The sequence below is a fragment of the Suncus etruscus genome, chromosome 12 (genome assembly GCF_024139225.1).
Source record: "Suncus etruscus isolate mSunEtr1 chromosome 12, mSunEtr1.pri.cur, whole genome shotgun sequence".
NCBI lineage: Eukaryota > Metazoa > Chordata > Mammalia > Eulipotyphla > Soricidae > Suncus > Suncus etruscus.
Window position 1 is genome coordinate 25,776,267 of NC_064859.1, and position 14,695 is coordinate 25,790,961.

Below are 14,695 nucleotides of genomic sequence, written 5' to 3' on the forward strand. Positions count from 1 at the left end.
CAAGATGCTCAATGAATAAACACCAGATTTCAATAGGATGCATAGGGAATATGAAAGTTATGCCTAACAGGATATGTAGAGAAATATTTTCAAAAGTAGTTGATGCAGTTGATGGGAGAGAAAAAAAGTATAGGCTAAAAGAACGAATCATATTAAATTCTGATCTCTAGTTTCCAGCTTCTGTGTTGCAGAATAAACATTAAAATAAAAATTCTAGGTAAATAACATAGGTACTTATTAAACCAATTCAAAATAAATACATAATATATAATACATCATTGATTACATAAATACATACATAGTTTAGATTTACTTTCTATTATTTTTCCCAATTAATATTCAAACTCATTTGTGACTTTCAATTTCAGAAAGGACAGAGACATATAGCTTTTCCCCTTCATGTCAGAAATATTTCTTGGTGCTTTGGGGACAAAATAACTCTCAGTCTGGCCACAGTCTTATCTGAACAAATTCTATGATTCTTCTCTAATTGGTTTTATATAGAATTATCAAAAATAAAAAGGCTTATTTTACTTATATATCATAAGCTTTATCTTTGATTTTTAAGAAAGCCTCCTTGGCATTAACATTCCAAATATTTTTCCAAGTTTATCTATGTCATACTTAAGATTCTTTTCTATTAACCTCTATTTTTAAATGTCTGGCACTGGCATTTATCTTATATTCTGTTATTTCCTTATTAGGGTTCTGATTTTACTTGAATGTTATTCACCATCCAAATAAGCCATTTTGCATTCCTATTGCAGTTTACACTTTTAATTATAGAAATAGATTATTTTCTAATACTCAGATGTCATATTTACCATGTATGTCCCCATTATGAACAATTCTTTCTATTAGAGTGGAAGTGATACACTTACCCACTATTTCATCATGTATTTTGTCAGAACAGGTTTCAAAAACCTTATCAGGACATGGTAAAGTCCATGAGAGAAACTACAATTATGTCACATCTGTGCCTCCAAGTACTAGCTAAATGCCCAGCATAGGGAAAACTCTCAAAAAATATTGATAGACTAAACTGGCAGGTCCAGTTATATCTGAAAGTAGAGTGTTTCTATTAAATATTCCATGTGCCAAGAACTGGTATAAGGTAAAGCAGGGATTTAACTTCTTTTTTTTTTTTTGGTTTTTGGGTCACACCTGGCAGTGCTCAGGGGTTATTCCTGGCTCCAGGCTCAGAAATTGCTCCTGGCAGGCACAGGGGACCATATGGGGCGCCGGGATTCGAACCGATGACCTCCTGCATGAAAGGCAAACGCCTTACCTCCATGCTATCTCTCCGGCCCCAGGGGATTTAACTTCTATAGAAAACAATTGAGCATTTTCAGACTCCAGTAAGTAGTTTACCAAATCAAATCGATTGACACTTAACCCCTCAATTTACACTAACATGAAGTAAAAACACGAGTGATAGGATAAATACACAGCCTGTAAAATGCAGTTCTGGGAAGGAGCTAACGAAATCACTTTCACTGTTGGGGTTGCATGTTACCACTAGAATGGCTGCTGCAAAACAAACCCGGATCACTAGTTTTTCTTTTATTCTTCTGTCATATAAACAAATTCTTTTTGATCACTTTCCATCATCAAAAGCAGGTAGTAACAGAAGTCTTTAGTAAAGTCAAGTTGACATCTGAACATCAAGAACATCTGAATGTCTAAAAAGCCAGGGGCACTTGCATACTTCTTGCTTGTAAAAGCTGGATTTAAAATAAGCAATATGGAGATTCCTCCAAAAACTGAAAATCGAGCTCCCATACGACCCAGCTATACCACTCCTAGGAATATACCCTAGGAACACAAAAATACAATACAAAAATCCCTTCCTTACACCTATATTTATTTCAGCACTATTTACCATAGCAAGACTCTGGAAACAGCCAAGATACCCTTCAATAGATGAATGGCTAAAGAAACTGTGGTACATATACACAATGGAATATTATGCAGCTGTCAGGAGAGATGAAGTCATGAAATTTTCCTATACATGGGTGTACATGGAATCTATTATGCTGAGTGAAATAAGTCAGAGAGAGAGAGAGAAAGACACAGAATGGTCTCACTCATCTATGGGTTTTAAGAAAAATGAAAGATATTCTTGCAATAATAACTTTCAGACATGAAAGAGAAAAGAGCTGGAAGTTACAGCTCACCTCATGAAGCTCACCACAAAGAGTGATGAGTTTAGTTAGAGAAATAACTATGTTTTGAACTATCCTAATAATGAGAATGGGTCTATTGATTCTATTGTCATTAGCTTTGAGTTGGGTATTTAAGACTGACTAAATGCTCATGAGACTACTTTGCCTCTGGTACCATCTACCATTTTTTTCTCTCAGTTTGTAGGGAGACAGAAATATGAGGCAGAACAAGATGATTCATGTTCTATGGTTCTGGTTTAAAAAAGAAAGCAGGCTGGAGTCCCCGTCTAGAAGCTATAAATATGAATTTATAAAAAGAAAAGAAAAGAGGAGGGCTGGTATGGCGAGTTTTTTTTTTTTAATGAATCTCTTTATACAACCCACCAAATTTTTTTAGAGAAAATTCTTTCATTTGCTTTTAGAAATAGTTCTTCAAAACATAAAAGGAAAAATGAAGTATTGAAGGAGAGCTTACATTAACACTAATTAATATTAACTTTGGTTCTTAGAATAAGTATCTCAGTGATAAATAAACTGACAAGATTAGTTCTTATATATTTCAAGTATTCTTTTCCCTTCCTCCTGATTTTTAGTAAGATAATAAGAAAGGGGCAATTGAGGCCAATATTTTTGCTTAAAAGTGAAATATAGTATTTCAAAGCTGCTAGATAAATAGAAAGCTTTCAATGAAAGCATGATAGGAATGTTTTATTCTTCAAGATGCAAAATTATATGTAAAATTTTGGAAGAAGTAAAATAAGTAAGGTAATATATGTAAGATTAAAGTTCATGGTAATTTTAACAATAAATGATGATGATTGTGACTTACATTTATTAGTTTACCCAGGCGTTTTGTTCTTTTTACTAAGGACATTGAACTTTTTGTCAGAGTAGAAGGACTACAGCCCATTAGAAAAGAAAGATGCTGTTGGGGCCTGAGCAGTGCCACAGAGCAGTAAGGTGTCTGCCTTTACTGTGCTATGCCTAGGACAGACCGCGGTTCGATTCCCCCAGCGTCCCATATGGTCCCCTAAGCCAGGAGTGATTTATGAGCGCATAACCAGGAGTCACCCCTGAACATTTACTGGGTGTGGCCCAAAATACCAAAAAAAATGCCTTAATGCATTTTGTGTCTAGATAGAGATCAGACCATCACTTACCTCCCTTTCTGAATAGAAAAAGAGATCTTCATGGAGCTCTCCATCAGTCAAAGCAATGATGACACTGGCTGTTCTGTATCCTGCTCAACACAACACAGAACCACTCAGTTCACAGTTCTGGAAGTTTATCTTTCTTATAAACTCAGCCACCCATGATCAACAGCATGAGATTAGCAATTTATGCTTTGATACAACACATAAAACTTATGTTTTGGTACAACTCCATTATGAAGAAGATTGTGCCTGCAAGAAACAGCTACCAGGGGAAGAGGCTGTGTGTCCAGCTTTCTCAGTCTTATCTCACTAGCCAAAGCTAGTGAAATGGGCACTGGACCAAGAGCTGAGAGTAACTCCAGTGAATCAGCTGTGTGTTTTTTCCTGAATCTATCACTGAGGCTACAGAGGCAATGAAACATCCCTGAGAGGTTCAGGGTTCTTCTCATTCCTGTGTGCCCTGCGCAGGGTTGGCAAACTGATTTACAAGCTGACTGGGAGTTATTTAAGCAATTGGAAAAAAAATACCAAAATTCTTTCTGTAATTTTTAGACTTTGAGTAATGTTAGTGAATCTATATTAAGAAGGGTTGATGTTGATATTGGCTCTATTCAATTTGCTGCATTTTAGAATGAAATAGGAAGTGATCATGTCTATAGGCCTGGGGAATATTCTCACTGTAATACTGGATTTCTTTTAAGCGATTTGCCTTATATTAAAAAATGTTGTCAGGGTTAGGGCTCAAATAGTAGAACACCATCAAGATTGACCCTGTGTTCTCAGAACACTGCTGGGAATACTTCCTCAAACAGGAAATGCTATCCATAAAGACCTTTAACATTAGTAACAAAAGCTAAAATTATAGTCATGATACAAACATTTATTTCTATGTATTAGACATTCTTCTCATGATATTTATACATCTTAAGTGAAACAAAATTTAAACCATTGAGTATCCTAATCTTTGAATCCAGTTACAGTAATAAAATAATTTGGAGCTTAGAGGACAAGAAAATGAAAATTCTCATAAAAAACCCTTAAGAATCCATCCAAGTTTTTAGTAATTTTATGAATTCAACATGTACAATTATTCATGGCCATTGCAGAGTATGGTTCAGAATTGGATTTTGATTTCTTTTATATAACTTCTCTTGGCAACAACACGATAGCAGAATTAGACTTGACACAAGTTCTTTCTGTGCATTCTTTCCTTGTGATGAAGTATGTGTCCAAGAATTACAGACAATATCCTCTAAGAATTACAAACAATATACAACATGAAAATCATTGAAGTTCTTTTTTAAAAAGAAATCCCAGAAATAGGTCATTATTTGACAATAGTAAATCATAACATAGTCTTACCTTGACTATTTTCATAATAAATCTGCTCACTGGCCTGAAAACACATGAAAGATCCATTAGATATCAAATTTTTATTGATCATTTCAAAACCATATTGTGCAGTGGGCTACCATATTGGTTCTAAGGCCATGACTCCATCTTGATTCTCTATATATAAAAAATGGGCTTCAGTCAAGTATCAATGGATAAAATTCCTCTATAGCAATAGATAGTATTCCTCTACAGTTACTGAATTTCAAGTATGTTTTTTTTTCAACTAAAGTTTAACATTTTACTTCTTAAAGATTGGAACCAGTGGGGCTGGAGTGATAAGGCGTCTGCCTTGCCTACACTAACCTAGGACTGACTGTTGTTTGATTTGTCAGCGTCCCATATGGTCCCCCAAGCCAGGAGTGATTTCTGAGCTCATAGCCAGGAGTAACCTCTGAGTGTCACTGGGTGTGGCCAAAGAGCCAAAAAATTGTTTGTTTTTTTTTTTTTTTTAAAAAGAGATTGGAACCAGTTTTCTTATGTTTGAAGTCATTAAATTTTGTCTTCATGCTGAAGCACTGGATAGAAAAGGTTTTCCTGGGGAATGGAGAGATCTTCTATGCAATATAGTTCATGATTTATGTACTAGCTAATAAACTTTTCTCAATGTCAGGGAAGAAAAAACAAAATTGATTTGTTCAGTTCTTTTGGGCAGTTGTCAGTGTAAGTGCTTAAAGGAATTGGTTCTTACTTTCTTGGCTATGGAGTGTTATATAATTCCCTTCATACACATGTCCACCTCACCATTTTTAGTTTGCTCTTTCCATAGTAGATATTATCTTGGGAGGTGGAAATCACCCTTTCTCAATCAATGCTCATGGGTTGTGGGGGTAAAAGGTACTGTCATTTACTATTGGGGAAATGTCTGGTCCTGCTTTTACTGAAAACAATATGAAACTTCTAAACAAACTAAAAATTGAGCTTCCATATGACCGAGCAATTCCACTTATTTATATAAACCCAAAGAGTCCCAAAAGTCTTTTTCAAAAAGACTGCAGTGCTATTCACTATAGTGAATATGCCAACATGTAGAAATACCCAAGCATCCAAGAAGAGATGACTAATTAGAGAAATTGTGATATATATACACAATGGAGTAATATTTAGCTCTAAGAAAAGATGAAATCATTCAATTTGCTGCTATATGGTGAGAACTAGAGAGTATCATGCAGAGTGAAGTCATTCAGAAAGAGAGAGAAATACAGAATGATCTCTTTCATATGTGTGTAGACAAAAAATAATAAGGAAATAATACAGAGGCAGTAGCATCAGACCATGAGAGTCAAGCTATCGACCCAATTTTAACAAGAGGGTGGAGAGGGTTAGGAGGGAATGTTGAGGCAATGATAATGTGATGCTGACTCTTTGGTGATGGGTATGGTATTAGAATATTATATGCTTAAAATTTTTATTACTTGTAATATTGAAAAACGAAGTACATACATAAAAATAAAATAAAATGTGAAAAACAAAGACAAGTAAAACACACACACAAACAAATAAAATTACCCTTTCAAATCCTTCATGCATATAAGTGTCTCCACCAGGCAGGACCTTCTGGAGTTCTTCGAGGCCCTGTCGGATCTGTTCCCTAAAATTCAGAAACATCTTGTGAGTCATTATGATCATTTTCTGCTTTACTTTTTAATGTGTTGGTTATTTTCTTCTTTTTTTGTGGAAATGGATATGCTGTCCCACAGTTCCCCAAAAGTATCTTACAGAGTCTTAATAATATAGTATTCATTCAAAGCTATAGGCAGGCTAAGTGGGTACTGAGTGACAGGACAGTTTTGCTGAATTCCTATTTCTGCTCTCTTTTCCATTCCCTTAATAAGACACTTTTCCTTTCACCTTGGACAGGTATCTAAAATGGCAATTGCTCCCTTCTGAGGGAACACTCAGTAATTTAGAAACTTTATATCAAGATATAAACAGCCCATCTTCACACTAATGTCGGAGAAATGCCAAGCTGGTGAAACTCTCAGGTATACACATCTTCAAACTGAAAACTCTGGGGCCCAATCAAAAGGTGGCAGGCAGACTACCCATCCTGCAGAAAGCCTGACAGCCACACTCACACCTCAAAGCTGCCATATAAATGGCCCAACTTCACCAATTCTAACTAATCTCAGAAGAGACACCAACCTGAAGAAACTTCCAGGTGTGCAGGTCTTTAGGCTGAAAATTCTGATGCCTTCTCAGAGTGGGTGTTGGTTACCTTCTCCCATCCCCTGTACTACTGGCAGTCCCAGCAGCTATAGCAACATCCCACAACTACTGTCATGTAATTGCCCCAGTTTCACAGCTTCATCACTAATCTTGGAAGACACTACAAGCCAAGCTGATGAAACTCACAGGTACATCAGGCTGAAAACTCAGGAGGGGGCCAGGTTGAGAATCTTCCCAATTCCACAGATCCTGGAGCATAAGGCCTCATACTTAGCTGTGCAACACCTTCGAAATCCACATTATTGACACCCCAGTATGAACACAACTTATTAGATGGAAAAGTAGCACAAAAATCCAATCCACTAAATTCAAGAAACAAAAAACAACAACACAGGAGACTCATAGTAAAAGCAGCTCAGTAAACCTCAGACAATGAATTTAAAAACACCATTGTAAATAATAACAATTTTCACAAATTTTCTATTACTGAACTGCTTTTTTGATAATTTTTGAAAATTTTTGATAAAATTTTGTTGTAACAAGCAATAATAAAATAATTTTGTGATTGTCAAGGGGCAGACTTGAGCAACAAAGAAACTAGGGACAATGCCGGACAGAAGGTCACACCAATGGTGGGACTGGTGTTGGAATATTGAATGTTCAAATCAGCTATATTATGAACAACTTTGTAAATCATGGTGCTTAAAGTTTAAAAAAAGGGGGGGGGGAGGAAGAAGACTTTATATCAAGATGTAAATGGCTCATGTGAACTTAAAAGAAACAGGAACTGAGAACCTGGGACAAAAATATCCTCAAGAATTTCTTGAAGAAAGGCATCTAGATCTGAATCTAATTCTGCCTTCCACTCTGTTGTGTCAAAGGAAACCATGTAGTCAGCCTTAGACATAAAATGTCCAGGCAAGCCAAGCTTTCCAGGACAACCAAGAGAGTTTTCTGTGGCATGACATCTTGTTTTCTTACACAGGTTGCTAAAGGAAGAGGCCAGAAAAAGGAAGTGGATTATGGCACTGAGAGAGGCTCTGGTGGGTAGAGGGTAACATGGATGGTTTGAGCTTTCTGGGTTTTAAGAGTTTCACATTCATGTCCCTGTTTTAACTTCATATTGGCTGAAAATGGCAAGAAAGTGTAATTTCAGGCCCGGAGAGATAGCACAGCGGCGTTTGCCTTGCAAGCAGCCGATCCAGGACCAAAAAGGTGGTTGGTTCGAATCCCGGTGTCCCATATGGTCCCCCGTGCCTGCCAGGAGCTATTTCTGAGCAGACAGCCAGGAGTAAGCCCTGAGCACTGCCGGGTGTGGCCCAAAAACCAAAAAAAAAAAAAAAAAAAAAAAAAGAAAGTGTAATTTCTAGAAAAAAGAGCAACCCACAAACAACCCTTTTCATAAATTATAAGCCTCTGAAAAAGTTGAAATGACCTTCTTCACACTGAGATCTCTTAAGTAGCAAATGGCAGAGATATAGAAACTGGCAATTTTCTTTTAGAGTAGGGAAAGAACTTAAAATATACACATTGAGCATAATTCACTACATACAGACCCAAATAAAAAAATTTCTGGTTTTCTCCTCACAAATAACAGCTCCAGATTATTTTACAAAATAAGAAACTTAGATTCCTAGCAGTGAAGTAGGACAGCAGAATCTTAAAGACTATCAGATCCAGAAACGGCATTTTCTTTCACTAGCAGCCTCCTACTACAGAACTGCAAGAAGAAAGTGTTTTCACTAACACTGCTACGAAGGAGCAAGGCAATTTCTAGTAATGTCTGAGTATTTACAGTGGGCCAATTTATGCTAATCACCACAGATTACTAATTTACTTACTCCTTATGACAGCTTTATGATTTATAAATTCTTATCTCCATTTCACAGATAACAAAACCGAGTCCTAGGAAGATTAAAGAAATTGTCCCAATTATTAAGCAGTTGAGATGGGATTCAATCCAGAGGCCCTGGTTTTTATTTTTATAATTTACAGTTTCTCAAATGTCTAAGTGAATGAATAACATTATTTATGAGTGTTTTGTGGCAATTACTTGGGTAGGAAGCCTAATACAAAATGAACTTTTCATTAGATCTGATGTATTAAGGTTGCTGAGGGTTAGACCACATCTGGGGCTGAAGAGATAAGTTAGTAAAGTGAATAGAGCACTTGCCTTTAGGAGAGATTCATGAGTGCAGAGCTAAGAGTAAGACCTGTGCACAATCAGTTGTGGCCCCCAAACAAACAAGAGAAAATAAGAGAATGGAATGGAACAGGAGTGGAGGGGAGAGAATAGGGGAGAGGAGAGGAGGAGGGGAAGTGAAGGGTGAGAAGGAGAGAAGAGAGGAGAGAGAAGAGGGGAGAAGGGAGGGAAGGGAAGGAAGGAGAGAAGAGAGGAGAGGGGAGAGAATGGGAGAAGGGAGGAAAGGGGAGTGGAGGGAAGGAAGGGGAAGGGGAGGAAAGGGGATGAGGAAAAGAGAGGGGAAAAGAAAGGAGGGGAGGGGAGGGAAAAAGGAGGGGAGAAGAAAGAAGGGGAGGGGAGGGAAAAAAGGGAGGGAAGGTAAAAGGAAGGGAGAAGAGGGAAAAGGAGGGAAGGAAAGGGGAGGGAGGGAAGGAGATGGGGAGAGAAGGGAAGAAGAAGATGAGGGGAGGGAAGGATAGGGGAACATAGGAGAAGGGAGGGAAGAGAGGAGAAGAAAGGAGAGGGGAGGAGAGGGGAGAGGAGGAGAGGAGACTATCTGACAAGGGCTCTACGAGTCTTCATCTGACCTGGGCTGCTGCAGTTTCTCTAGGGAACTATTTAAGACTAAGTTATTCAGACTTCGAGTATTTCTGGTTATATTCTCAGTGTCCAGATGTCAGGTCACGAAGCTAGGTGCCAGTATTAGAAACTAGAAGTCTTCCTTGACTTTCTACCAGACTCCGCTCTCTCCTTTTCTTCCTACCACATAAGCAATCATTCTATCCCATTGGCTGTGCTCTAAGCATATCATTATGAAACTGACTATTCTGAGATACCATGAGATTCTGCCAATTCCAAGTCTGAGTCACCGTCATCTCCTGCTCTAGCACGAGGACAGTCACGGGCTATTGTTTTACTCTTCCCTCTTCTATTAGTCTCTATATGGCCGCCAGAATCTCAAAATACAATTCAAAACAAGCTAGAAACTCACCTGCTCAATACCTTAGATTTGTGGGGGGAAGTGGAGAAGAGTTTGGCCACACCTGGAGATTCTCAGGGCCTACTCCCAATTCCTTTGCTCATGTTTTATTCCTAATAGTATTATTCGGATCAAGTGATGCTGGGAATTGAATTCAGGTCAATTGTATGCAGAGCTAGTACTTCAACCTCTATGCTGCTTCTCCAGCATACAATTTGAATATCAGTCAATAATTTTACTCGTAATGAAAATCCAGAATTCTGCCATGCCTTCCAGCAATTAAATAGGTTGGCTCATATGCTCCTCTACCAGCCTTATCTTGTACCATTCTGCCCTATTTTTTTTTTGTTTTTTTTTTGTTTTGTTTTTTTTTTTTTTTTGCTTTATCTCCAAGGATCTCCCCAAATTTATTCACCAACAGCTCCTTCACCTCTACAATCACTGTGCCTGGTGACTGGGCCTACTTTCTATCAACTCTTCACTGGGTCAAGTCTGGACCATCCCTCTATTGCCCACTTAAATGTCAATTTTTAAAAATGGCCTCATTTTAACCCCTTCAATTCAAATGAGGCCCCTCATTCTACTAGACTTAATCATGGCAACCCACAATTTCCCCTTCACAATCTTTAGGCATTGTATGGCTAGTAACATTATACTCTAACTAGTCTTTTTCTTTGGAGGGATGAGTGGTTGTCCATTTTCAGACTTTAAACTACACAAGAGAGAATCATGTCTGTTTTGGGTGCTATTAAAATTTCAGTGTTCGCTGCAGGGCCTAGAACATGACAGATATCCCCCAAATATTTGGCACAAAGGTAAAAGGGAATGGACTTCTGCACTGTCAATTACTCTATGGAAAGAAAGTTCTGGCTGTACTTGGCCATGGCAAGGGAAGCCAGGCTGGTGTTTACCTGGTTATTGAGCCTAGATCTGGGACTATGCAAAGATTATAAGTCATTTTTTCTGTATTTCTAGTCTAGTCTCTAGACTAGTCTCTTTATTTTTATTGATTTCTCCTTCCTTCCCTTCTTTGCTGTTATTGTAATGACCAGGAAGGGGTGGAGGGTTCCACTTTATTGTGGATCTTATGCTTTTGTTTTTATTCTTAAGGCTATATTGATTTAACTAGTGGTACTTTTTGTAGGGGCTAGTGGGTTGACATTAGCAGTTCGTTGGAAGAAGATAGTTTGGCCCCGAAGTCCAGCCTTTATTTCTTGAATGAAATAATAGCAATAATGCGACATAGCATTAAGGCTGAGATGTGAAAAAAAAATCAAGTATTGTTCCTGAGCATAGAGCTAGCACCATCAAACACTTTAGAATGCCTGGGAGGAGCTACATAAAAGGAGAAGAATTTAGCATAATTAGGTGGGAAGAGAATGAGTGTGAAAAATACCATCTTTTTCTTTGTTTCTGGACTAGTGAAGTTTGAGACAAACTGTGAACAATTATAATGTTACGCTATTATTAAATCAACCTTCTGTCCTTCCTTTCTCCCTATCTCCCACCCTTCCTTTCTTTCTTCCCTCCTTCCTTTCCTTCTTTCTTTCCTTCTTCCCTCTCTTTCTCCCTCTCTTCCTTCCTTTCTTCCTCACTCCCTTCCTTTTCCTTCCCTTCCTCACTCCTTTCTTCCCTTCCTTCCTCCCTCTCTTCCTTCCTCCCTCCCTCCCTTTCTTCCCCCTTCCTTCTTCCTCTCTTCCTTCCTCCTTCCCTCCTTTCTTTCTTTCCTTCTTCCTTCCCTCCTCCCTCCCTCCCCTTTTCCTTTCTTCCTCCCTTCCTCCCTTCATTCCTCTCTCCCTCTTCCCTTTCTCTCTTCCTACCTTCCTCCCTCCCTCCCTCCCTCTCTTCCTTCCTTCCTTTCTTCCTTCCTTCCTTCCTTCCTTCCTTCCTTCCTTCCTTCCTTCCTTCCTTCCTTCCTTCCTTCCTTCCTTCCTCCCTCCCTCCCTCCCTTCCTTCCTTCCTTCCTTCCTTCCTTCCTTCCTTCCTTCCTTCCTTCCTTCCTTCCTTCCTTCCTTCCTTCCTTCCTTCCTTCCTTCCTTCTTTCCTTCTTCTCTCTCTTCTTTCCTACTTTCCTCCCTCCCTCCCTCCCTCCCTCCCTCCCTCCCTCCCTCCCTCCCTTCCTTCCTTTCTTCCTTCTTTCATTTTTGGGCCACACTTTCCTTCCTACTTTCCTCCCTCCCTCCCTCCCTCCCTCCCTCCCTCCCTCCCTCCCTCCCTCCCTCCCTCCCTCCTTCCTTCCCTTCCTTCCTTCCTTCCTTCTTTCGTTTTTGGGCCACACCCAGCAGTGCTCAGGGGTTACTACTGGCTTGCACTCAGGAATCACTCCTGGTGGGCTCAGGGGACCACACAGGATGCAGGTAATTGGACATAGTTTGATTAAGTTCAAGGCAAGCACCTTACCTCCTGTACTATTTCTCTAGCCCCAGGATTAAGCCTTAAAAATTTACTATTCCAGTATTTCAAATCACAGTGCCTAAACAAAAACACAAATAAATAAAAAGGCATTTGGGTATATGGAAATATTCCTTCATTTCACTGTACTTTTATCTCTGCCAAATAAAGCCCGGGAGGTAGGATGTTTTCTCTAAGCCTGCTTCCTTTTCTTTTTTCTTTTCATTGTTTTGTTTTATTTTCATTTAACTTTTTGTGCCACACCAGCACTTCTCATGGCTTACTCCTAGCTCTACTCTCAGAGATCACTGATTGTAGGCTTGGAGGGACATATGGGGTGCCAGGGCTGAAACCAGGGTCATCTGCATACAAGGCAAACACCCTAACCACTGCTATCACTCCCACTCATTTCCTTTTCTTGAAGTTTTCTCTTATTGGTACCAGAACAAGCAAAGGATGTTTCAGAAAATATCCTTATTTTTGAAGCTTTGTGTCTGATAAAATTAAGTAGTTCCAGGCAGTGATCACACACTATCTCTACACCACTCTTAAATATAAAAAAAAAAAAAAATCGGGGGAGGGGACAAATCAAAGACTTTTGGTCCTATTTTCCTACTCCATATATTTTCTTTATGTGCTTATAGTGCCTAAGCCAATTAATAGAAGTTTTGTGGAAACTGTGGGTCCATTTGAATTCTGGGGCAACAGAACTATTAATCAGGGTCTATTTTTTATTCTCCATAAGAACATAAGACAACACATTGGGAGAAAAATCTTTTAGAGGGGGAAGTATATAATAAGAACCTCTCTAAGGACTTGGTCATTACCAATGAAATTTTATCTTCCTGGGAAATGAGAGAGGCTGGGAATCTGAAGAGAAACTCCTATTAGAGTCTCCTGTTTTCCTTGGTGGTTTCATAAGTCTGCCAGTGTTTCTTCTTAGTAGTTTACAGTGTTCAGGCCACATATATAGTGTTCCTTTTGCAACTCTGACAACACTTAACAATGAGCACAGAATAGGTAACTTGTTAAATAATAAATGATTGCAGTTGGGATATATGTATACATTCATTTACTTATTTACAAATAAATTATTGAACAAGCTCCATGCCCACAACACTAGGTTGGTTTGTAGGGGTAAAGGTAAGGGGAGAATACAAGATCCTGAGACTTACTGTTACCCTGGGAATTTTTTTCTCCACTTCATGAAGACTACTTTTTGGGCCTTCTATTTTCTTGTGATATTTGCTGACGGAAACATTTAAAGATGAATATGCCAAGAAGCACTTCTACAAATTTTCCTTCAAGTACCCTAGAGATGTTAGCACTGCAAAAATCCTTTGGGGTTAGGCAATGTCTACCACATTGCAAACTATAAAAACAACCCCTACTACCACCAAAATAATCCAACATCAGCTTTGGATTGTCAACTTCTTGCCCTCCTAGAAAAGGTCCTGTTGAATTGGACTTTGCTCAAATGTCTTGGCATTATTGGCATTAGAGACTCAACTTATATAGAAAACACACATTACTAATGTTGTTTGCACACTTCCAGATGTTCTTATGGCTCAGGATTGACCACAAAAATACACAAAGTGAATAGAAAGGAAGAACAGAAATTAATTAAAAGCATTTCATTGCTTCTTCTGGAGTCATGAAATTACACAACCAGCTATAATCATTTGTTTAGAATTACGACAAATATAGCCTCTTGAAGACTTTTACCTAAGAATACACCAAACATGACTGTCCTGTCAAATACATCAAATGTATTATAGATAATTTACATATTTATATGTAATTGTAGCAAACATATATAATTTATATAAAGTAACATACTATTTATTAATGTTCTTTATAACCTTTGAACTCACTTCTGTAAAGTTACTTATAATATTTCTTTATTATGATTAATATCTGTGGAATTAATAGTATAGTACCATTTTTCATTTTAATTTAGTAGTTAATTTACAGATCACAATACTCATCCTTTTTTTTGTTTGTTTTTTTCTGGGCCACAATCCTGGCTTGGGGACCATATGGAATGCCAGGGATCAAACCTGGGTTTACCACATGCAAAGCAACACCCTACCTGCTGTACTATTGCTTTGACCTCACAATATTTATCCTTAAAATAGGTTGCCATGAGTTAATATTGGCATATTTTATGAATGAAAAATTAGTATTATACTTTGATTTATTCTTTAATATTTTACTTCCATATAATTCTCATTTTCTCTGTGCTAGTATTGACATTTATATT

General features: G+C 38.1%; 1 protein-coding gene across 1 annotated transcript in view; it reads right to left on the bottom strand.

Annotated features, from left to right (window-relative positions):
* The window catches only part of ANTXR1 (ANTXR cell adhesion molecule 1), a 252,529-nt gene that overhangs the window by 183,715 nt on the left and 54,119 nt on the right, over window positions 1-14,695 (bottom strand). The window contains exons 4-6 of the mRNA XM_049785145.1: window positions 6,221-6,302; window positions 4,682-4,715; window positions 3,326-3,405 (exon numbers count right to left, since the gene is read on the bottom strand). Coding sequence (XP_049641102.1) covers window positions 3,326-3,405; window positions 4,682-4,715; window positions 6,221-6,302 — 196 coding nt within the window. The remainder of the gene's footprint in view (window positions 1-3,325; window positions 3,406-4,681; window positions 4,716-6,220; window positions 6,303-14,695) is intronic.